The sequence below is a fragment of the Berghia stephanieae genome, chromosome 4 (assembly GCF_034508935.2).
Source record: "Berghia stephanieae isolate SIO BIC M18660-M18661 chromosome 4, UCSD_Bste_1.3, whole genome shotgun sequence".
NCBI lineage: Eukaryota > Metazoa > Mollusca > Gastropoda > Nudibranchia > Aeolidiidae > Berghia > Berghia stephanieae.
The window spans coordinates 42,014,654-42,039,319 of NC_088363.1; the positions used below are offsets into that span (position 1 = coordinate 42,014,654).

The 24,666-nt window shown below is 36.9% G+C and overlaps 2 protein-coding genes across 4 annotated transcripts in view; both read left to right on the forward strand.

Moving 5' to 3' along the window:
- The window catches only part of LOC144970600 (arylsulfatase B-like), a 31,749-nt gene extending 13,874 nt beyond the window's left edge, over nucleotides 1–17,875 (forward strand). Inside the window, exons 6-15 of one of the 2 annotated variants that reach the window (XM_078910391.1) lie at nucleotides 4,041–4,147; nucleotides 4,483–4,547; nucleotides 5,701–5,802; nucleotides 7,026–7,089; nucleotides 7,428–7,525; nucleotides 9,788–9,924; nucleotides 10,535–10,596; nucleotides 12,621–12,747; nucleotides 14,670–14,848; nucleotides 16,848–17,874. In XM_078910391.1, coding sequence (XP_078766517.1) covers nucleotides 4,041–4,147; nucleotides 4,483–4,547; nucleotides 5,701–5,802; nucleotides 7,026–7,089; nucleotides 7,428–7,525; nucleotides 9,788–9,924; nucleotides 10,535–10,596; nucleotides 12,621–12,747; nucleotides 14,670–14,848; nucleotides 16,848–17,020 — 1,114 coding nt within the window. In that variant the 3' untranslated portion in view covers nucleotides 17,021–17,874. Of the gene's footprint in view, nucleotides 1–4,040; nucleotides 4,148–4,482; nucleotides 4,548–5,700; nucleotides 5,803–7,025; nucleotides 7,090–7,427; nucleotides 7,526–9,787; nucleotides 9,925–10,534; nucleotides 10,597–12,620; nucleotides 12,748–14,669; nucleotides 14,849–16,847 lie in introns of both variants that reach the window. The other variant, XM_078910392.1, reaches the window with a different exon arrangement.
- A 902-nt stretch (nucleotides 17,876–18,777) lies between these two features.
- LOC144970601 (sodium-dependent proline transporter-like) overlaps nucleotides 18,778–24,666 on the forward strand; it is a 25,212-nt gene continuing 19,323 nt past the window's right edge. Inside the window, exon 1 of one of the 2 annotated variants that reach the window (XM_078910394.1) lies at nucleotides 18,778–18,865. In XM_078910394.1, the coding sequence (XP_078766520.1) occupies nucleotides 18,863–18,865 (3 nt within the window). In that variant the 5' untranslated portion in view covers nucleotides 18,778–18,862. Of the gene's footprint in view, nucleotides 18,866–19,025; nucleotides 19,300–24,666 lie in introns of those variants that run through there. The other variant, XM_078910393.1, reaches the window with a different exon arrangement.

The following is a 24,666-nucleotide window of genomic DNA, read 5'->3' on the forward strand; positions in this document are numbered from 1 at the left end:
GAACATTTGTATTTACTATTCGCAAAGATGAGTTATGATGTAGTAAAATATATCTACAAAATAAGAAATGCAAGCAATTCTGAAATATGTATTAATAATTAGAATATTAATGAGGACACTTTAGAGCGCATTCTCCCAACAATATGGGCTCTTTGCGCTTAACACGACATGAACATAAACGCAACCAGGGAAAAAAACATTTTGTACATATTATTATCAAACATACAGAGGAAAAAATGATATAAATTCATTTTCCAATTCTGGTGGATTCTGTTGCTGATTCACTGTTTCAGGCATGTCAGTTGATGGTAAGTCTGAAATAGAAAAAAACATTGGGGAACAATTATATTACTCAGACAATGAAGATACAGTCCACTCTGGATAATTGCAACTTGGTTTAATCGCAATTTTCGGTTAATCGCAACATTTCCCAAGAAACAGAATTAATTCTATATAGAAGTCACTGGTTAATTGCAACAAACTTCGGTTAATCGCAACAAATTTTTGCCCTCAAAAAGTGGTAAATTCAAGAAATCAATCAAACAAAATATCATGATTTCATCGTGGAAGAAATCGTGACATGTTGAATAATTGAGAGTAAGCAGGATTTAATGCTACAGTAGTTTGTCACCACTCTATAGGAGATAAAAGAGGGCGGGGCTTTACAACATGGGTTTGAAATGTCATCTGTGACCATTAAATAGGAGGTGAGGGGCTGTGCATAGTTTTGACAAAAGGTAGACAATGACAGTTGTAAAGAGAGACTGAGCGATATCCTTTGTTATGGGATTGACATCTGTGCATTGTGACCAACGAGTTTGGTGAAAGCTTATTGGCTCTCACCAGGGCTAATCTCTTTGAGTCTTACAAATATTGAGAACAAAAGAGTGAAAGTGAATCAAATCAGAATAAAAGATGGCAACTTGCATCAAAGCTGCTTTTGCTTGACAAAATCTATACAGGACTGCCATATGGTTTTTATTTCAATCATATTGCTCAGTCTGTGGACACTGTTTACAACTAGTACGAGATAACCATATATGTGTAAAATGTTGCAACAGGGGATTGGAAACTCATCTTCTGTTAATTGCAACTTCGGTAAATCGCAACATTTTCGTGGATCCCAAGGTGTTGCGATTAACCGGAGTGGACTGTAAACTTACATTTCCTATGTTCAGTATTGTTGCTGTCATTCAGCTAACATGGTAACTTTCAAATCACAAGATAAAACCTGAGGACAACTAATGGGAACCCTTTCAAGTTATGAAAAGAAAAGTAACAAACTTATCATAATTACCTGTATCTTCACATTCCATGGAGATAGTTCCAGTTCCAGGCGAGCTTTGATCCTTATCGGGACAAGGCGGTGGAGACAACGAATGGATAGTCTCCCCAAGCAAAGCAGGTGATTGTGCTGGGTTGACCTCAGGAGAGGGCTCAGTGACAGGAGCAGGTGTGTATGTTTCCTGCACTGTGTGAGGTGATAGTGTATCCATAGACTAGTCTGAATCATCTAATAGAGACGGTTCATACAAATCATCAGAGTCCGAAAAAGAACTGGGGAAATTCTCATCTTCATCACTGGACTCTGAAAAATGAAAACAGAACAATCAGGAAAGTTAGTCAGATTGGTATAGAAAACAAGGTCTACATCGTTACAACAAGATATGAAGTGAATAGAAAAGTGCCAGAAGACAATAGAGAATAAAAAATTTTCGCGGCGGTGGTGGGGTTTGAACCTGCGACCTTATTGGTACGACAACTCCGCCTGGCAGGTGAGAGCGTGGCTCTACCGTGTGAGCTATCAACGAACACAAAAATATTCGTTTCAAACTCAAAGTCATTACTAGATCCCTCTCTCACCCACTTCTTGAGACCGCCGATTCGTTCGTACACCACCATCGCGAATAATTTTGACCAGCAGTTAAGCTTAATAGCCAATATTCTCAACACAAACATATAACATAGAAACGATTGAGACATTGAGTATGCTCCGGTGTATGGGGTGAATTTTTAATTCAGAAAAGTGAGTGGAGCAGGCACTTATGTTGGTAACAACAAGATATGAAGTGAATAGAAAAGTGCCAGAAGACAATAGAGAATAAAAAATTTTCGCGGCGGTGGTGGGGTTTGAACCTGCGACCTTATTGGTACGACAACTCCGCCTGGCAGGTGAGAGCGTGGCTCTACCGTGTGAGCTATCAACGAACACAAAAATATTCGTTTCAAACTCAAAGTCATTACTAGATCCCTCTCTCACCCACTTCTTGAGACCGCCGATTCGTTCGTACACCACCATCGCGAATAATTTTGACCAGCAGTTAAGCTTAATAGCCAATATTCTCAACACAAACATATAACATAGAAACGATTGAGACATTGAGTATGCTCCGGTGTATGGGGTGAATTTTTAATTCAGAAAAGTGAGTGGAGCAGGCACTTATGTTGGTAACAACAAGATATGAAGTGAATAGAAAAGTGCCAGAAGACAATAGAGAATAAAAAATTTTCGCGGCGGTGGTGGGGTTTGAACCTGCGACCTTATTGGTACGACAACTCCGCCTGGCAGGTGAGAGCGTGGCTCTACCGTGTGAGCTATCAACGAACACAAAAATATTCGTTTCAAACTAATTTTTATTCTCTATTGTCTTCTGGCACTTTTCTATTCACTTCATATCTTGTTGTTACCAACATAAGTGCCTGCTCCACTCACTTTTCTGAATTAAAAATTCACCCCATACACCGGAGCATACTCAATGTCTCAATCGTTTCTATGTTATATGTTTGTGTTGAGAATATTGGCTATTAAGCTTAACTGCTGGTCAAAATTATTCGCGATGGTGGTGTACGAACGAATCGGCGGTCTCAAGAAGTGGGTGAGAGAGGGATCTAGTAATGACTTTGAGTTTGAAACGAATATTTTTGTGTTCGTTGATAGCTCACACGGTAGAGCCACGCTCTCACCTGCCAGGCGGAGTTGTCGTACCAATAAGGTCGCAGGTTCAAACCCCACCACCGCCGCGAAAATTTTTTATTCTCTATTGTCTTCTGGCACTTTTCTATTCACTTCATATCTTGTTGTTACCAACATAAGTGCCTGCTCCACTCACTTTTCTGAATTAAAAATTCACCGTCTACATCGTTGTGTCATTGGTAGGTTGGTTACCAAACATTCAATACTAATTCCATCAAATTTCTTTCACACATCAGACAAGGCTAAGATTCTTTGCCTTATCTTATTACATCTTGAAAGTTACTAGTATGTACTATCTATCTATAGTAAATATAAGTAAGTAAACAGTAGGATGGAAAGTGAAAGTGAAAGTCAATGTCAAAGTCAAGTGCAGCGAGTGCACTCATTTCGTAGCTAAAATATAATATTTAACAAATTTATGTCATCAATTATGCTTCTTTTGGTTTATACAATTGGAAAAAACTCTAATTTGAAAATAAATTATCAGAATAATATAAAAACTTACCCAAAATAGCATCCAAAGCCTCTCGAGCCGACAGCTTTTTTATGGGCGCAGCCATTTTGTTTTCATTTGTTGTGAGATGAAAATGCGGAATTCTGGGATAGCTTTGGTCAGTTGCAATAATTTGCTTCGCAATCATTCACACTTACATCAATTTCCCTCCCAATGAAATGAATTATCAGTTGTTGCAATAATTTAGCATTAAACATATTGGCGAATCCTGATGCATTTTTGCAGTTACAATAATTTTATGACAAAACTGTACCAAGATTGTTCAAGACTGACAATAATCTCATTTTCTAGGAAATTGCAGTTACAATAATATGCCTCTAGACCCGCGATATATATATATATATATATATATATATATATATATATATATATATATATATATATATATCATTTTATAGGTATGAATAGGATTGTTGGTGTGTAGAATGCAGATGTATAGATTTAAAAATTAGAGAAAAGCAAATTCCTATTATTGAAAAAACCTTAACATTTAAATTGCGCAATATCCACTAAACGTACTCAAAGTCAGTGATCAAACCTTATTATTCCTAGGTGGCACCTGGGATTCTGCAACAAGGACTGCACACCAAACAATCGTGGGTTCGATTCCTTTTACGGCTATTTCAGCGCTATGGAGGACTACTACAACAAGACGACAGGTGTGAGAATGACAATCAATTAAACAGTCCGTCAATCATTCCAAACGAATTAATACATCAATCAATACATTAATCAAGAAATCAATCATTCAAAAAGTCAATCAATCAATCAATCAACCTATCAATGTCTCAAACATTCATTCAATCAATCAGTTTAAACCAATTATCAGTAAATCAACCAGTCAATCAATCCACTAATCAATCAATCAATTGATCATTCAGTATTAACGAAACAATAGTCAACAATCAACCAACAATCCATTAATCAATCAGTTCGTTATCCTAAAGCCACTTTTTCCGATAAGAACCTCTAAATCGTTGTCTTCATCTTCCAGGTGGGGGCTTTGATTTCCGTGACAACGAGAAGGTAGAAAGATCAGGAGCAGGGAAATACTCTACGGTATGTTGTTTTAAGTCGTACCTTAAGCAATGACTCGGGTTTTAAATAACAATATCATGTATTTACAATGACAAATTAAATTACGGCTGGAAATATTCATTACGTCTTTAGGTTGAATGACTAAATTTTTGAACTCATTTTCCACATTTGATGAGAGCTTATTTACCTAATTTAGCTAAATTTGCCAACATGATTCTATCGCTGATTTATTTATTTTATCGAATTCCCTTCCAGACAACTTTGTAAATTCTGACAGTTATGCCAAAATTACTTGTCAATTATAAAGCATTTTGACACAAGAGATCATAATAATTGAGATAAATCAAAACCGAACACCACCCCACACTACACAGATGTTGGTGTCTATCTTCAATGTGAAGGCTGCAAACATCACCATAACACTACACAAATGTTGGCGTCTGTCAAACACCACCCCACACTACACAGATGTTGGTGTCTATCTTCAATGTGTAGGTTGCAAACACCACCCTACACTACACAAATGTTGGTGTCAATCTTCCATGTGAAGGTTACAAACACCACCCCAATACTACACAAATGTTGGCTTCTGTCAAACACCACCCCACACTACACAAATGTTGTTGTCTATCTTCATTGCGAAGGCTGAAAACACCACCCCACACTACACAAATGTTGGTGTCCATCTTCATTGCGAAGGTTGCAAAAGTATGGATTGGACTGGATTGGTTACCTATTCCTTGTATATCTCCTCCGGGTTTGATAACTGATCGGCGCATAGTTGAATTCTTGGAAAAGGCTCTTTGCTCACATTCTCTCATCGTATTCAGGTGTAAAATGAGTACCTGGCCGTTAACAGCGTTGTCTCTTTCCAAAAAAAATGTAATGTCGCCTAGCAGGCGTCATGTCCCGTCCTACATGTTTAGTGTTGCTGTTGGCCAGTGGCCCCTTGTAAAGTGCTTGAGCACGTTTAGTGGATATTGCTCTCTATAAAAGCTCATTTTTAAATTATAACTATATCAATAAAAATTTTCATTTTACATGTCATTATATTTTTATCAATCTTTCAATAATGGTCGAAGTTTGAAAACATTTATTTTTAATTTATCTTTTTTTTTTAACTTTTCATTTTTTATAATACTTTGTATTCTAATTGGTAAATTCCACTATCCAGTATCAGTACAGGGATAGAATGCGAAAGATTATTGACGACCACGACACCAACAAGCCTCTATTTCTGTATCTACCCTTCCAGAATGTTCACCAACCTTTAGAGGTAATGGCAGTTAAACATTATACTAACCAAAAATTACTAAGACTTACATGTTTTGGATATGATAGATACCTCTCGCAAGACACCGCGTGCTGCCTCAAGTAAATATCAAAATGTAGTACAGTATTATGATCTTATTATCAAAATATGAATGAATTCCTTGTGATAAACAAACAACCGCCAAAACAAAGGGCGTCGCGTCACGAAGGGATATCTTAATATTAGTTGTGTGCACGTTATAATGGGTTGGTCCATTGTTTAATTTTAAAACTGGTCATTTGATGATTACGTAATACAACTTGCGGCGTAATGCTGAGACGTTCGTGTTGAATGTCTTCTTTTGGGTAAGATTCTCAAAACATTCCGTTCTCTTTTTTATTTTAACTGGATATCTTAGATATGTTAAGATAATAGTTCCAAACAGAAAAATTGTTTTTAAAAAAAAAACATTGATATCACCCTATAGGCGACATGTCTTGTCCTTCATATACATTTTTGCTGTTGACTTCAGCACATTTAGCAGATATCACTCACTCAATCCTCTCCGGGCCTGCTGGCACTTGAGGAGATGCAAGGGATCTCCACCTGGTCCTGTCAGCAGCTATTCTTGGGGGCCATCTCGAGTGACAGACCTCTCTGTTTTAGGTTCCCTCTATACGGTACATCTCCAAGTCTCATTGGGGCGGCTTCGTTTCCTCTTTCCTTGGGGTGTCCATCGCAGAGCCGTTCTTATCAGTGTTTCATCAGGTCTGCGACAGACATGCCCCAACCATTGCCATCTTCTCCTTTTAATGAGACTCTCCAGAGAATCCATTTCAGCTCTCGCTCTCAGGTCCTCATTTAGCAGATATCGCTCTATGAAAAAAACTCATGATTAGAAGAAATAAAAGGCTGCCTGGTAGTGAATTGAAATTTAACTAGATAAAATTATATTGACCGACATGCACTCATTTGCAGGTCTGATGATCCAAAATTTTGAGGGCTCATGGTTGTAATAAAAATACTCTGCAACATAATGTCCATTCCATAATTGTTAAAACAAGATCATAATTCTGTTTAGCAATGAGACCTGTACACGTCAGTTTTTACACATTAATATCCCGTATTGATATTAGGTTTGATGCTTAAATGTCTTCTTACCAAAGTATCTACCACCTTTCGTTAAATCTAAAATGTGCATTGAGCCGATACCTAAATTAAATACACGTATACTATGTATCATTCAGGTACCAGAGAAATATTTGGACTTGTACCCAAATGTGAAAGACAAAAAGAGGAAAACGCATAATGGTAAGTCATTCATTTTACTTAGGTCACATTGAGTTATTGCTCTGCCGTACCCTTAAAAAACAAGTATTTAAGATTTTGGCCAGGAAACGTGTCTTTCAAATATCGATCATTTAAAATGAGCCTTATCTTGGCAAAAGTTCTCAAACCTGGGACTTCCTTGAAGACTTTCTGAAAGCTCCGGGTTTGAGAGTTTTTGACAAGATGGGGGTCATTTTAATCTATTGATATTCTGAAAGACAAGTTTGCTGGCCAATGTTTTTAAATTGTTTTTTGTTTGTTGTTTTTTTTTTGGTATTTTTATCAGAGTAATATTATTTTTCTCTCTCTTCATCCACAAGGCATGGTGACCGCTCTAGATGATGTCGTGGGAGACTTGGTGACTTCTCTCAAGACGAAAGGGTTGTATGACAATACACTCATTGTCTTTTCTGCTGATGTAAGTATAGATCGTGTGCGTTTGGCTAAGAAGCTCACAAAATTGCCACTGGGAAGTATAAAGGACCAACACACAAAACTAGGTGTAAAAAGATTTATAGTCTGGTTAATACAGTTTGTGAGAATTACTCATAAAGTTGGATGGCAAAAAGCAATAGCAAAGACCTCAGTAACGTCAACTTCCTACTATCTATACAGGGAATGGCCGTTTGACTTTATAAATTCTGTTAGGCATAGTAATATGGTTTGCCCCGACATAATACCATTTTGATGTTTGGAGATGAGATGATATGATGATGATGATGATGATGATGATGATGATGATGATGTTGGTAGTTTAGTGGTTAAATATGCATATTTGTGACCCTCCGCCTCGAAACGGTATTAAGTCGGATTTTTCAATTTTGGGTTTCTGGTACCCAATCATAGCTTATATTATGCTTAAAATTTTGATACCAAATTTATAAAATTCTGATTATTCATTGCCCAACTATGACCGTTTGAAGTAGGGAGAGTGTAAAAACCAAGTTTTGAGAAAATCGACTTTGAGGTGAGGCACCGTTTTCACACATAATCAAATCAATGGGCAAAGATAACTCCTCAGATACGGGCATTGAAAATTTGACTAGAATAGTAAAATTTGCAGATACGCCAATTTTCAATTTGACTCACAGGAATTTCAGACACCACTCGGAGGAATTTCAATGCCGAAAGAGGAATTTCCGCACACACAAAAAGGGAATTGTGGTGATATTTGGTATTGTGTTTACATATTGTATAGATCTAAATAGATAACTGATTACAAATATTTTCTGATATATGAACACATTGCCAAATACAACCCCAAAGATTCCTTATTTCAAGTGAAGAAAACCTCCAAAACATAATGATAGTAGTGAGGATGATGTTGTGTTGGTGGTTGTAGTAGTAGTCGTAGTAGTAGTAGTAGTAGTAGTAGTAGTAGTAGTAGTAGTAGTAGTAGTAGTAGTAGTAGTAGTAGTAGTAGTAGTAGTAATAGTAGTAGTAGTGATGATGATGATGTCATAATGGCTGTTGTAGTAGTAGTAGTGGTTGTGATGATGATGTGGTGGTGGTGGTGACTGTGGTTGTAGTAGTGGCAGTGGTTGTAGTAGTAGTGATGATGTGGTGTGGGTGGTTGTAGTAGTAGTGATGATGTAGTGGTAGTGGTTGTAGTAGTAATGACGATGTGGTGGTGGTGGTGGTTGTAGTAGTAGTGATAGTGATGATGATGTGGTGGTGGTGGTTGTAGTAGTAGTGATAATGATGTGGTGGTGGTGGTTGAAGTAGTAGTGGCAGTGATGATGCGGTGGTGGTGGTGATTGTAGTAGTAGTGGTCGTGATGAAGATGCGGTGGTGGTGGTTGTAGTGTGTGTGGTGTGTGTATGTGTGTGTGTGTGTGTGTTTGAGAGAGAGAGAGAGAGTGCTAAAAGTGCATCAAGTGATAAGTAGAGCAACATGAACTTTAAAAACTAACGAGGCTAAAGTTTGAGGTCAAAATATTTGTTATTAGCTATTATTAGCAAGTGCAGCCTTGGAAATGGTGGCTCTCTGAGAGAAAGTCAACTCTTGTTTTGAATATTTCACTGATAGTTGCTTTTTTAAACTTTAAATATATATAACTTATCGTCAATACTTATGTTGAATTATTATGTTTTCGTGTAGAAAAATGATTGTAGTTTATGAAACAACCAAAATCTGAAATTTGATCATTTTGACCATTTCCACTTTAAAACCGGTTTTCTTCGTTTTCCAAATCCCGACTTGATACCGCTTCGAGGCGTAGGTCACATTTGTGTTGCACGTCCTCATGAGTTCACAATATCCATTGCGCTTTTAAAATATAGTGCTTCTAGCAGGCAGCTTGTTCTGTATGAAATATTTGATTCGAATTGACCTGCTGTTGACACTATATATATAAATATATATATGTATATATATATATATATATATATATATATATATATATATATATATATATATGTATATATATATATATATATATATATATATATATATATATATATGTATATATATAAATATATATATGTGGCCTGTTAGATACATCTTATTATACAATTGCTCTTGCAATATCTTAAAGTACTTATTACCAGTACTCATTCAGATATGAGTCGAGTGAGATCGTGCATGTAAAGCGCTTTACCATATCGTTTGTTTCTTTTTGAAATTAACATTACCTCTAATTTTAGTCTCTTTTCAAATTATATTGAAATATACCTGTCAGAATGGAGGGATGGTGGAATTCGCCGGCAACAATTACCCTCTAAGGGGCAGCAAGTTCACCGTATTTGAAGGCGGAACCAGGGCAGCAGCTTTTGTTCATGGACCCATGTTCAACGAGACAGGAGTCAAATATGAAGGGTGAGCGTGGCAAGAGGAGGCGTGTCTTCACATAGGTTACATTATATTATTGAATTATCGAGTGGCATATTTTAGCAGCAGGATCCATAGGCATATTCTTATGATTACGAGGCGTAAAAGAGTGAGGTTGAATGATCTTTATTGATGACAGCATTTATCTAGGCCAAAATATAAGATGCCAAAACTCTAAAATCCCGTAACCAGTCCTCCGGAGGACTGTTTTCACACTTCCAAGGAGATTGGAACCAGTATTTTGACACCATATTATTGTTCACTATTACTTTTCAGACAGAAATTCGTTCATGGGAGGTGGTGAAAAGAGTTGATTGATATGTATGGACCAGATTCAAAATGATATTAAATCCTTAACGCGGAAAGTTTTGGGATCACAACATACTTTAGCCAACAACAACAATAATAATAACAACACCAACAACAACAACAACAATAACAACAACAACAACAAAAGAAAAAATCCCAAATTACAATGGTAAATACTTCACATAAGATTCAGAATAACAAGAGTAATCATGTCTTTCCGTCTTGTTGATACAAATATCTTCACCACGTCGAGTATCTATGATAATAATATTACTTTTTTCTAACACAGATTGATGCACCTCGTCGACTGGTTTCCAACACTTGCAGAGGCGGCAGGAGCTACATACAACGGTAAGGCAATAGTCATCCTTCTTTTTCTTATCACCTTCATCATCATCATCATCATCATCATCATCATCATTATCATCATCATCATCATCGTAGTCGTCGTCGTCGCCATCATCATCATTATCATCAATATCAATACTGTTATCATTACTGTAAACAGCATCCTAAGTGACAAGGAAATTAACATAGTATGGGTAGCCTGAGGGGGGGGGGCGAAGTGGCCGAGTGGTTAAGGCATTGCATTGTGATCCGGATGACCCGGGTTTGAGCCCCGCTTCAGGCACTTTCGTTTTTTTCCTTGAGCAAGATTATTAACTCCCAATTTGCTCACTTAGACAACATGGGTGATTCCTGTTGACATCAGACATCTTGTTTGATGAGTTATCTATATTCCTTCGTGGAATGCCTAGGCGACGATATCTTATGATATCGTGGCGCAAACGGCATAATTTATTTTTAATTTATGGGTAGCCTAGGAATCCAAACCCATTAAGGGCAAGTCAACCTGTTGAGTCAGAAATTATTAACAACACTTTTTTATTCAATGTTGTTTGTAAAATAGTAAGAGTTCGTCATAACATTTCACAGACAATGTATTCGATTTTAGCCCAAATTCATACATCTCACCCATTTTAACCAAGAGGGCAATGCTAGCAATGCTTTTACAATATATTCGATTTTATCCCAAATTCAAACATCTTCACCATTTTAACCAGGAGGACAATGCTAGCAATCTTACTCTGGCGACAATCACTTAAAACCCGACAAATAACAAGAGTCAATAAGAATGATTGGAAATTATTTCAAGTTTTCAGGGGCTTAACGTAAAATTGAGTCGTAGATGTTTACTGTGAACAACTAAGACATAGAAGTAGTCCTTCCGAACCGGAGTCTACGCCACTTTCTGTAGTGTGAAACTGACAAAAACAATTTCTTGCTTTCCTTTTGGATAGGACGATAGTCTATCGCAAAGTACTTTTCGTTAAATTTAACAAACCCGACTACCCAATCACTGCTGGGTGGATGGGGTAGACAGAAGAGAAAAAAACCGACTTCACCCAGGATTGATCTTGGTCCATTTGCGTGTGAAGCGAGTGCTCCATTAACTGAGCTATCCGGATTCCACGGGATAATTCAAAACATACATACATAATATTACATTTTTCTGACACTATGGTCATGTCATGTCAAGAATTCTTTCACCAGCTCTAAATTCCACGGCTTCGTGGTCCTCTGGTTTGACCCTCACCTTCCGATCCCCATGGTTTCAGTCCTGCTCTGGTGGCACACAGTTACAGGTGAATTGTTGGGAAAAGGCTCTTAACTCACATTCTCTCACAGTACTCAAGTGTAAAATGAGCATTTAGTCGATGACAGCGCTGACTGTCAAATAAAAAGATTATATCACTTTACATGCGGTATGTCTTGCCCTACATGTTGTATGTTCCTGTTGGCTTGCAGACATACCTACTTGAAAAAAAAAAATTCGTAGTTTTTAGGAGACAAAAATTGTAGTCGCTATAGTCAACTTTACAGATTAACAATTTACCCTGACAATGATTAAATAACACTTCAAAATTCTTAAAATTACGCTCTCTGAAATTAAATTTAATTTTCAATGACTTTCAAAGACTGAGACGCTCTTGAAGTTCTGAAATTGGAGCCAAAATTTCGTAATTCTACGAATGTTTCGTAGTAATAGGAGGTCTTTGCTTGGGACTCCCAGAAAAGCTCTTTGAGCACATTGATTTAGTGAATATCACTCTATAGATAGTTCGAAGTTGACGTCACGCAGGTCTTTGTTATTGTTTGTTTTTTGCCATCCGCGTTTATGAGTAATTCTCACTAAACTGCATCGTCCAGACTATAAAAGTTCATGGTGACACAGTGTTTTGTGTGTCAACTCCGTTTTACTTCCGGATGGCAATGTTATCAGCTTCTCAGCAAAGTGCAAACTATCTATATAAAAGCTCAACTTTTTCATTCCTTATCTCTTCCCATCCAAAAATAACTTCTCATCTCAACAGCAACAGACCAGGACGGAGTGAGTCAGTGGAAGTCTCTGCTTGATTTGACTATGCCCTCCAAGCGTGAGGAAGTTGTCTACAACATCGATGACTCGTTCTTTCCAGTTCAGGGAAAAGCCGCCATACGGTATAGTAATATCCGTAGGTGTAGGTACTTAACCTTTTGTGGGGTCTCGATAGCTCATTTGGTAGAGCACTCGCTTCACACGCAAGGGAACTGAGTTCAAACTCAGATGAAGTCGAGATTTTTTTTTATCTGACCCCCGTCCACCCAGTAGTGATTGGGTAGCTGAGCCTGTTAAATCTGACGGAAAGAACTTTGCGATAGACTAGCGTCCTATCCAAAGGGTAGCAAGCAATTACTATCGTCCGTTTCACGCTATAGAAACCGGGATAAACTCCGAATACATGGATCTCATAGCTCTGAAAGACTACTTTTAAAAGATCATTTACAAGTCTGACAACACAAAACTGTTTTGATCTCGGTGTTGTCATGGAAATCTACTACCAATTCAATACAAACTATTCTGACGTACTCTGAAAAAATATAAATTTTAAAATTTTGCCAGAAAACTCATCCTAAAAATATCGATCGATTTAAATTTTTTTAAACTTGAGCTTTTATATATCGCAATATCTACTAAAAGTACTCAAAGCGCTTTACAAGGGGTCCCTAGCCAACAGCATCACTTAACATGTAGAACGAGACATGACGCCTGTTAGGCGATATTGCATTTTTTTCGGACAACGCTGTTAACTGCCAGTTACTCATTTTACACCTGATTACGGTAAAAAAAATGTGAGCAAAGATCCTTCTCCAAGAACTCAACTATGTGCTGAGCGAGGCTCGAACCCAGGACCTTCCGATCCGAAAGCCAGTGGCATACCAATAGACCACATAGCCGCACATAGTAATCTTTACAAAGATAATTTAATCAATCTTCATGATTTTGAAGCCTTATAGATCCCAATGCTGGACATGAGGTCACGCGTTGTGTCTTCTATCCCCTATATAATATTTGCTTTTCGAGTTGCTTTCTGTAATGGGATTGCTTAGTTTTATCCTAGCCCTTGGCGGAGTCCTTGACTTGGAGGGAAACAGTCAAATGTAAAATTATAGTTTCGGAGAAGGTATGTTTCGTTGTAAATCATCTCACTGTTGTGTACTATTACACTTTTTTTGTTTAATTGTGTAATAGTTTGTAAACATTTGAATGTATTTCTCTTAGTGGGATCCTGTGCTTGTGTCTGGATGAGATTTTAAGTGATCTCAAACTAAGTACACTGATAGAGTGCGCTTGGAATCTACATTTGATTCCTATTTGAACCAGTTCCCCTTTGTCTTACTTTTTCTTGTGTGCTTTCAATTGTAAATCTACAACTTTCGACTACCCCTTTTTCTTCCTACGTGAAAAAACCCTTAAGAACGAAAACTAACAAGTCTAATAGAGTCCCCAAAACATACAGCTGGAGATTTGCTCAGAAACCATTGTTTTACTCTTTCAAGTCCGTGGATTCTGGTATATGACAAGAGTATTTAATTATTCTTTTTTCAACAAGTATCAATCTTAGTTACCCATTAACATAAGTAGATACGGATATGAAGACAAGTTGAATAAATAAACTTAGGCGATTACTATTTTATTTTTTAAAAACAATTTCTTTTTTAAATGTTACTTTCAATTTACAATATCTGTTAAATTAATTTATTTATTCAATCATTTATTAATCTATTCATTCATGTATTGATTTCATCATTCATTCATTAATAAACAAATTGCTCTTCTTATACATGATATTGTATTATTACTTTAACTCAAACTTGGTTAATGAAAAGTGCGCGGCAAATTTTAGCAAATAAAATAAAATGTTGTTCTCGCCCCCCCCCCCCTCACTCTCTTCCCCCCCTCTCTCTCTCTCTCTCTCTCTCTCTCTCTCTCTCTCTCTCTCTCTCTCTATCTATCTATCTATCTCTATCTCTCTCCCTACCTCTAACGCTCTCAACTAGCCTGATTAACTTTTTGAATTATTGAGAATAATTTCTTTCAGTATCGGAGATTACAAGTTGATAGATGGATTCCCTGGCCTTTTCCCGGATTGGTATAAGCCATCACAATACCACGATAGAGTGGGCAATGTTTTAAAGAGAAGGAACCTAGCCAAGGAAGGGCAGAACCCAGACATGCTGTGTTCCCTTGGAAGCTACAAAGCTCTATTTAATCTGAAAGGTAAATAAATATGAACATTAATTTACAAAGCGCATATTCACGGATTTACCTAACTCAATGCGCTTCACTGTGTTTCATTTATTTCTCCAGTAAAGTCCATATAGAAACATATTGATATTTCATACAGTACCAGTCGCCTGTTAGGCGTCCTTTTGTACTATCACTCCTACAATATCCGTCACTACCGAAAGCCAGGGACACATTCACATTTGAGTTGAATGGGATCATGTTTGTTTGTTTTTTAAACCTTACCCAAGGATACAACTTCGGGGAAATAATTTTCCACGATCTCTGTCACTCATCCGGTTAGTAACCACGCTTGATATTGCTTGAAAGTTGTGACAAGACAATACACCATACCGCTGAATCATCGAGCCACACAAAGTATCTCTATAATTTTATTCTTAAATCATGTGTGACCCACCCTCTCCCACCAGTACGATGTGGTCTAGTGGTATGACACTCGCCTTCGGATCGGATACTCCAGGGTTAGAGTCCTGCTCTGAGTGGAGCATAGTTGAGTCCTTGGAAAAAGGCTCTTTACTCACATTCTCTCAACGTACTGAGGTGTAAGACGAGTACCTTTCCATCAACAGCATTGTCTCTGTACGAAAAAAAAATTGTAATATCCCCTCATAAGTGTCGTGTCTCGTCCTACAAATTAAGTGTAGCTTTTGGCTAGGGACCCTTTGTAAAGCACTTTGAGCACGTTTAGTGGATATTGCTCTATATATATAAATGCTCCAGTTTTTATTTGGCAGTGATTTAGACACTGAACGTTGATTTTACGATCCAAAGTACAAGACAGGGTTTATCCTTTCATGTTTTAAAAAATGTTGAAGAATAGATAATGTATCTGTGTTGTTTCTTAACCCAATGAAAGCTTAAATTACGCAAATCTTCTGGTCATTTCTAATATCAAACCGCTTTTTAGCACCTGGTTCGCCAAGAATAATACTGTTTTTAAATGATATGTCATATTTGAGTGTTTTCCTCTTAGTGGGGGACCTGAGACATTTAAGTGATCTCAAACTAAGTACTTTTATAGTGTGCTCTTAGAATCTACATCTGTTTCCTATTTGAACCAATTCCCCTTTGTCTTACCTTTTCTTGGGTGCTTTAATTGTAGTTCTAGAACTTATTACTTTCCTATTTTCTTCCTTTGTACTGGAGCTGATATGACCTTAATGTGTTGCAAGCACCGTAAAACCCTTTTAAAAATTTGTTTACAAAATATTCTAATCGATCGATATTTGAAGGACGAATTTTCTGGTCAAAAGTGTAAATGTGGCCCCTCGCCTCAAAACGGTATTATTTTGGGATGATTAAGATTCTGAAAATTGAATTTATAACCAGAAATATTAGACTTGGGTTGAGTTTATATGTTTTATTGAGGAGAGTAAATATGAATTTTCATGGAACCAATACCAAAAATTAATATTGTTGACCAGTTTAGCATTAATTTTGTGTTTTTAACATCTGGTTCATCCCAACATAATACCGTTTTGATACGATGGGTCACAAAAAACATCTTTTTTCCATAGTCCGGCAGTGTTAATGCTATACGTTTGAGAAAAACACTCACAAGATCCGCCAGCCGAATATAATGTACCAAAGCACAAAACCACGTGTAACCTTGAACGTTCGTAGTCTGATATAATTTTTTTTAATTTAATTTTTAATCGTAAAAGTAGCTGTCTAAAAAGTATAACAAAGAGCTGAGTGACGTCATTTTTATTTTTAGATGGAAAGAAATTGACGTCACTCAGCACTTTGTTATTGTTTTTAGACAGCCATTTTAATGATTAGTTCTCACTAGATTATGTCAATAAGACTATAAACGTTAAAGGTTACACGTAGTTTTGCGTTCGGCAGGTTATATACGGCTGGGGGATGTTGTGAGTATCATAGCTAAACGCATGGCATATACTGGGATAAATCTCTTCTTCTTTCTCGTATCTTTCATCGCTGTCTCATACTATATAATTTATCTCACCAGATGACCCTAACGAGCATATCAACTTGTACGACAAACACCCTGACATCGTAAAGCGATTGGAGTCCAGTTTACAAGAACACCGTAAAAGGTCTATTCCTGCCAACTTTCCTTTGCCCGATCCTGGTTCGGACCCAAAGCATTATGAAGGTGCTTGGTCGCCTGGGTGGTGTTAAAAGGACCAAGACTGGGTGGGGATCCTGACCTCCCATAGCGGGCAGGGAGGTACATACTGTGTCTTCTATCCCCTTATATCTGTTATCCAACATGCGTTCTGTCTTTGTCTCGGAATGAGATTACTTGGTTTTGTCCGGGCACTGGCCGGAATCCTAGCTGGGAGGGAAACAGTCAAATGCAGTTATTGTTTTGGGAGATGATATTTTTTTCCTTGTAAATCATCTCTCTGTTATGTATTATTATTTTTATTTTGAATGTATAATGTAAGCATTGAGTGTGTTCCTCTTTGTTGGATTTTGTGCTTGTGTCTGGATGAGACTTGTAGGTGATTTCAAACTAAGTACATTGGTGGTATGCTCTTGGAATCTACATCTGATCCCTATTTGTTCTCAATTCCCCTTTGTCTTACTTTTTCTTGGGTGCTTTAATTGTAATTCTAGAACTTTTTACTATCCCATTTTCTTCCTTTTTACTGGCGCTGATATAACCTAAATGTGTTGCAAGCGCCGTAAAACCCTTAAAAACAAAAAACAAACAAACAAAGGACCAAGACATTTGACGTTTTAAAGTAGATTTATTGTTTTGATGCTACGTGCACATATTTACAGGTCTGGTAACAGAACGCAATCGTGCATAGTTCCTGTCCTCTATCCCCTTATATCTGATTTCCGAGTTACTTTCTGTTTTTGTCTTGAATGGGGATTACTTAGGTTTGTCCCAGCCCTGGCTGAAGTCCTTGACTGAGAGGGAAACAATCAAATGTATAGTTATTGTTTTAGGAGATGATATTTTGTTTCCTTGTAAATCATCTCTATGTTATGTATTGTTAGTTATGTATTATGTAAATATTTGAGTGTGTTCCTCTTATTTATTATATTCATATAATATATATATATATATATATATATATATATATATATATATATATATACTTATCTATTTATTTATTTTTGGTAATTTCCTTTGGCTGATTATTGATTTACCTGTATTGATTGGAAATTCTAGGTAAATGTATGTTTCATATTGGCAATTGCCTAAAAGAAATCTTTGAATTCAATTGAATATAATATTGTATTCATTGCCATTAAAATATACATTACAACGGTGTCATTCCAAGATTTCAACCCCCTTCCCTATTTATTGGAGCCCAACCCCTGCCATTTTCTTTCACTAATTTGTCAGATTTTCTTCAAATAAATAACATTGTGAAATTGAATGTAAGCTCCAATTTAATATACGAAAACCGATAAAATGGACGTTTCGGGTTTTCCCTTTATCAGCAAAACAGGATGAATGAAACACTACAGACGAATGAGATAATAATGTGGCAGTGGCGTTGTTAAGATGAATCATTCGCCCTTATCATATCAAAAACTGAAACTTTTGAGGTCTTCGTTCTGTCCCAGGTTTAAGAGTTTTTGACAAGATGAGGGTCATTTAAATTGATCGATATTTGAAGGATGAGTTTTCTGGCCATTTTTTTTAATACTTGTCTTTCTGAAGTATGGCAGTAACTGGTTCAAGATGTATATATATCAAAGTTTGGTTAAGCAAAACAAAACAATAAGCAATTTGGTTTTATTGCCAGTACACATTCAGGGAAACACCAGGCAGGCATTGGTCATTCGGGCAGAACTGATGCGCTTTACGTAATCAGCATTAGCAGTGACAACTCCGACCACCGAGCTGGACCAAGCTGATATTATCGGCTCTCTAACCTGACCAAACACTTTTCTGTCATCTTGTTTTAAAAAAGCTTGTATTTCACATATAGATCCGGTGATACAACTCCCTTCTTGTAAAAATGATGTCAAACCTCGGATTTATAATTTACTAAGTCAATGGTGGGACATTGTTTGAAAAGGCGGCGGTCACCTTAATCGATCGATATTTATAGTCATAGTTTTCTGTTTAAAATAATAATAGCGTGTTTGATCAATTTACCGTAGATTGTGTTTAGTGTGATGCCCTAAATAATAACTCGTTACCCGCTTAGTTCCCTGCATTGCAGGCCTCCTGGGATCTTATTGACCAGGGTCCATTCAAATCACAAAATCTCATGGAGTCGTAGATCAAGGCACGACCCTTAGTGGCTCGGCTCAAAACTTTTTCCTGGATTGGTGCAGGGTCGATTTCTAGATTTTGTTGGGGATTTGGTTGAACGTTGGAAAACTATAGTATTCTTATTAATATTAATTAATTCTATTTACAAATTCTGTGAGTTCTGTGTCCCCATCAAAATTGGACCTAGACTATTTGTCACGTGACCATGGGGGAGGTGGGTCGGTTTTTATTTTATTTTATTTTTTGTTCTCTATTTTTTTTTTCTTTGGCTGAATTTTATTTTTGTTATACATTCGTAGAATCCAGATAGGCAGAGAAAAAGTCTCTATCACGATAAACGATAGCGGAAGTTCTCCTGTCTATTTAGATTTCACGGAAAGCAATACCGTTTTCATCGCTTGGTTGTTGGTTGAAGAAAGGTTTGAAGCCCGAAACGTTTCATGTTAAGTGTTTTAATCTTTTTACAATTGTTATATTATCGATGGTCTTATGAACAAACCTCTGAAGTAGCCGTTTCACCAATCGGCCGATCAAACCTCTGGTGTTTACATCAGAGATAAGTGCTCCCTCTTGCCTTTGTATTTTGGGTTGATCAAACCTCTGATGATAGTTAAGAAGATTTACCATCTGGTTTTCAATACACATTAGACCGAGAAAGGATTGCTATTGTCTTATAATTGATCAAAGTACGTCAAACTGTGAATCAATTTTTTTAAAACTACAATCTAAATGTCATTGCCATTGTCTTAAAATTGATCAAAGTACGTCAAACTGTGTGTGAATCAAAAACTTTTTCATTAGAGATCTAAATATCATTGCGTTTGTCTTAAAATTGATCAAATTATGTCAAACTAGGTGTGAATTAAAACTGTTTAACTAAAGATTTAAATGGCATTACTAAAAAATAAAAAAATAGATATTATCTTAAAATCAATCAAAGTACATCAAATTAGGTGTGAATCAAAAACGTTTTAACTTGAGACCTAAATGACATTGCTATTGTCTTTAAATCGAAGTAACGTCAAATTAGGTGTGAATCAAAAATTGTAAACTAAATTCCTAAATGACATTACCATTGTCTTAAAATTGATCAAAGTACGCCAAACATCTTCTTTTTCTCGTATGCTTTATTGCTGAAGTCCCGTTTCGAAGATGAAGGTCTCGTCATTTTTAGTTCATCTATCGGGCCGAAAAGTTTTTCCTTATGTAGAGAAGTTGCAGATGGCGCAAAGTGTACGTCAAACTGTGAATCAAAAACGTTGTAATATAAATCTCATTTAATCAAAAAATCAACCTTATTTTATTCTTCGTCCATATATTTAGAGCACCAGTTTGGAGACTAGTCAATGGGCATGATCTATATTACCTTTCCATGTGCTCGAGGTCATTGGTCACATTGCAAAATGTACTCAAAGTGACCCACGTAGTGAAAAGTGTTCACAGGTTTTGAAATATCTAACATCACGAATGGTCATTTTGTTCAGCTTGACACACGAGTATGTTTACAATTTTCATAAACAAAGCAGCGTGTTTACATTTCTGAAGAAATATCCAATCGTTGGACAGCACAAATCATGTGATTGACGACTTGGTTGGACGAAAACATGAATATAGATCGCTCCCATTAATCATTCCAGCAAAATTAGCTTTAATCGTCGTGCACGTATTTTCAGGTTTGATAACCGAACGCAACTTTGGGCTTGTTTTAGCATTGGTGTAGCGGACAATATTTTACGTTAGATTGAGAGTATTTCCATCACAACAATGAGCCCATAATGATTTGGGTTATCTTTTCTGCAAATAAATATACGTCGGCTTTAATCCTAATGATGTCATTGGTTTTTATGACTTCAATAAATTATCCACACCGCGTACTATTACCAACCCATAAGCCAATGTTTATATAGACGAATTGATGTCAAATTAAATTTTAGACTAAAAATTGATGGCTCATCTGTGACCTCTTGTTGCTATGCCTGTCAATCTGTCAAGCTATTGGCATGGATGCCTTTTTAACTATTATCTTATAGTATGAGCCTTCAGTTCTTCAATCAACATACACTTTTGAAAATTACTAGTCGAACAAACATTTAAGTCGTTTTAATTTTGACTCGTAAAATTAAAATAAAGTATATTTTGGCCCTGAAATCAACCAGTGACCGTGAATCGAAGACCCATAGCCACCTTAAGTGCTTGCCTATCCCCCTGAGCCAACAGCCAACCGATCCTGAGCATCACTCACACGTTTAACACAGATGATTGAAAAAAACGCATCGTGTCGTCAGGTTGTGTGATTCAATTCCTCCATCAGTGGATCAAAATTTGTGAGAAATACTCACTAACTGGGCCTGATCTTTTCGTGCGTTTGACACTAGGGGTATCTCAGGCCTTTTCATACAGAAAATAAATAGTCAAGGGGTAAATGGTAGGAAATCAGACGAGCCATCAATTAACCGGTAGATTTTTTACCAATCAAAACAGAGAATTTGTGACACACCTTCACACGAGCTCGGACAAGCATGGTTGGTTGTTTATAAACTCCATCTTGAATGAAATCAACTTCTGATCATTGTTATCCTTTTTATACCGCCAGATGGGTGACAAGTTATCACACGATTTTCTCGATCATATTATAAAAGTTTGAAATTACATATCGTTCTCTGTGTTGGTTCTATTGATCACATACCATCGATAGTAAATCCTGTGTATTTTGTTATGTTTACCTATCACTACCATAGTTTACAGTATGACGACGGTCCGAGGGGCGTGGTTATCTAAGTGTCTATTACAGAGTGAGAAGTATTTCTCAACCCACGTTTACACATCGTTGTGAAGGCATCAAAGCGGGAATGAGACGTATTGATATTGATATTGATTTATCAAAGTGCAATGTTCTAACCATCTCAAATAAGAACGCACCGATTACATTTGAATACCAACTTCATGGTCAAAACCTGGAACGTGTAAAGACAGCAAAATACCTTGGCATTGAGTTTGCTAAAAACCTCAAATGGAACGACTTCATATGTCAGCTGGCTCCAATGGCAAATCAAACAAGCGCTTACATCACCGCAATTTAAAAAGATGCCCAAACCCTTGCTTTTAAAACTATTGTGAGACCCAATTTTGGAGTATGGCAGCTCAATTTTGGGACCCATATACAAAGAAAAACATCGACACCTTGGAAAACATCCAAAAAAAAACGGCAAGACGCATCACAAACATATTCGATCCTTTCTCAGGTGCGTCTGAAATAACACAACGGATTGGCCTTGAACCTCTGGAAAATAGAAAAAAGATAGATAAACTTAAATTGTTCCACAAGATCTAAATCAAAAATTCGTGCCTTAAACTTCCAAACGACATCAAAAATATCGTCACAAGAACTACGAGGGGACACACAGCAAGAGTAACCATCCCAACATCAAAAACAGACGCCCACCTGTATTCGTTTTTCTCTTCCACTGCCCGACTATGGAATAGCCTCCCAGCTGAAGTAGCTGAAAACGGCTGCCAACATGCCTTCACGCGATTGCTAGAGTTCACAAAGTGACTTTTTAATTCTATGTATTTTTTATTAGTATTATGTGCAGAGATTTAACAAGTTTTCAATGTAAAACCCTACAAACTGTGGAGTGATCCTCGCAAATGTTGGAGGTTTCTTCAAGACGAAGAAAAAGAAGAAGAAGAAGAAGAAGATACGGTGTGATAACTACTCATAAAGATGACTGATTTATAAAAATAGGGTATGAACTCTAAACATTAAATCCCGTTCGTGAGGACTGTGCTCAACAAGTTGTGACAAAAGTCCTTCAGAACCATTAGGCCCATTAAGCCGAAATTTATCCGGTTTCTATATCGTGAAACTGACAATAACAATTGCTTGCTATCCTTTGGATAGGACGCTAGGGTATCGCAAACCTCTTTCAGAACCAGCTACCCAGTCATTGTTGGATGGACTGGGGGTGGGTCAGAATAAAAAATCTCGACAGTTCCCTTGGTCCCTTTGTCTGTGAAGCGAGTGCTCTACCAGCTGAGCTATTGCAGGCAAAAGACTCTAGGATATTTCTTTGAAATTTAATAATCCATGCCTTTAACTCTCATTTTCATAATATCAGAGAACGCCTTTTGAAAGGAACGATCGCTGTTATCATTTAAATGGGTTATAGACAAATGGAATGACATCAAAAGATTTGATATGACGATACCAGAACAGACTTGTACATTTAAAACGCGGTATTGGTTTCGATGAGGTCGACTACAGTCCTGAGTCAATGACCTGAGGCTATAAGAGATCTGGGAATAGAAGAGGTGTGTGGTTGGGGGTGGGGGGTGGGGGGTCATGTACTTTAAATAGTGGATTGTGAAATTGTCGGGGCTGCCAGTGACTTGTAGATGTGTGACCAGATGTTATCTTTCTCTCTCTATCGATCGATCTATCCATCTATCTCTTTCTGTCTATCTATCTATGTATCTATCTTCCTATCTATCTATTTATCTATCGATTGATCTCTCCATCTATATAGAACGAAATTGACGTCACTCAGCTCTTTATTATTATTTTTAGCCAGTCATTCTTAAGATTAGTTCTCACTAAATTGTATCAATCAGACTATAAAGGTTTAAGGTTACACGATGTTTTTGTTTTGTTTTGTTTTGTTGTTTGTTTGGGGGTTTTTGGGTTTGTTTTTTTTTTGCTTTTGTTTTCTTGTTTTGTTTATTTCTTGTTGTTTTTCTTTGTTATGTTGTTTGTTTGTTTTTGTATGTTGGTACGTTTTATTCGGCTGGTGGATGTTATGAGCTTTTTGGTTAAACGTAATGCATTTCTCAATACTTTTCTCTTTCTCCCCCATCCCCACACTTCCCATTCTTTTCATCTGTCTCGATGTTTGTCTGTGTGTATAGTGTGTATGTGTGTGTATGTGTGTGTGTATTGGTAACTGTTTGTCTGTGCTCTTTCAAACAGAAACAGAAACTATTTAAAGGCGATATTAAATTTCACAAAATCAGATCGTCTAACGTGATTTGAAAGAGGGTTCCAAAGGTAATGAAAACTGAAATAATTCATCACCCAACTTACGGCGCATTTTATAAGAATCATGACGACGGCAACGATAATCACAAACTTGTAGAATTTTTCGTCGGTGTTAATAATCAGATTAATAAATTATTTCAACTTTACTTCTTTTCTGATTTTTTTGGGGGGTATATAGACAAAAAATCAGAACCGATTGTTTAACGCTGTTCATACATTGCCCACATCAACACTAACTCAACCTTTTTTTTTGCATCTACACAACCGATTGCTTAAAGCCTGCTCATACATTGCCTACATCAACACGAACTCAACTTTTTTTTGTATCCAAACAACCAATTGCTTAATCCCTATCCATACATTACCTACATCAACACGAACTCAACTTTTTTTTGTTTCCACACAACCGATTGCTTAAAGCCTGCTTATACATTGCCTGCATCAACACCAACTCAAATTTATTTTTTGTTTACACATAAATATCCAAAATATAGTGTTTAACGCCTTAACAGGTCCAGGGTTCGAGCCTCGCTCGGCGCATAGTTG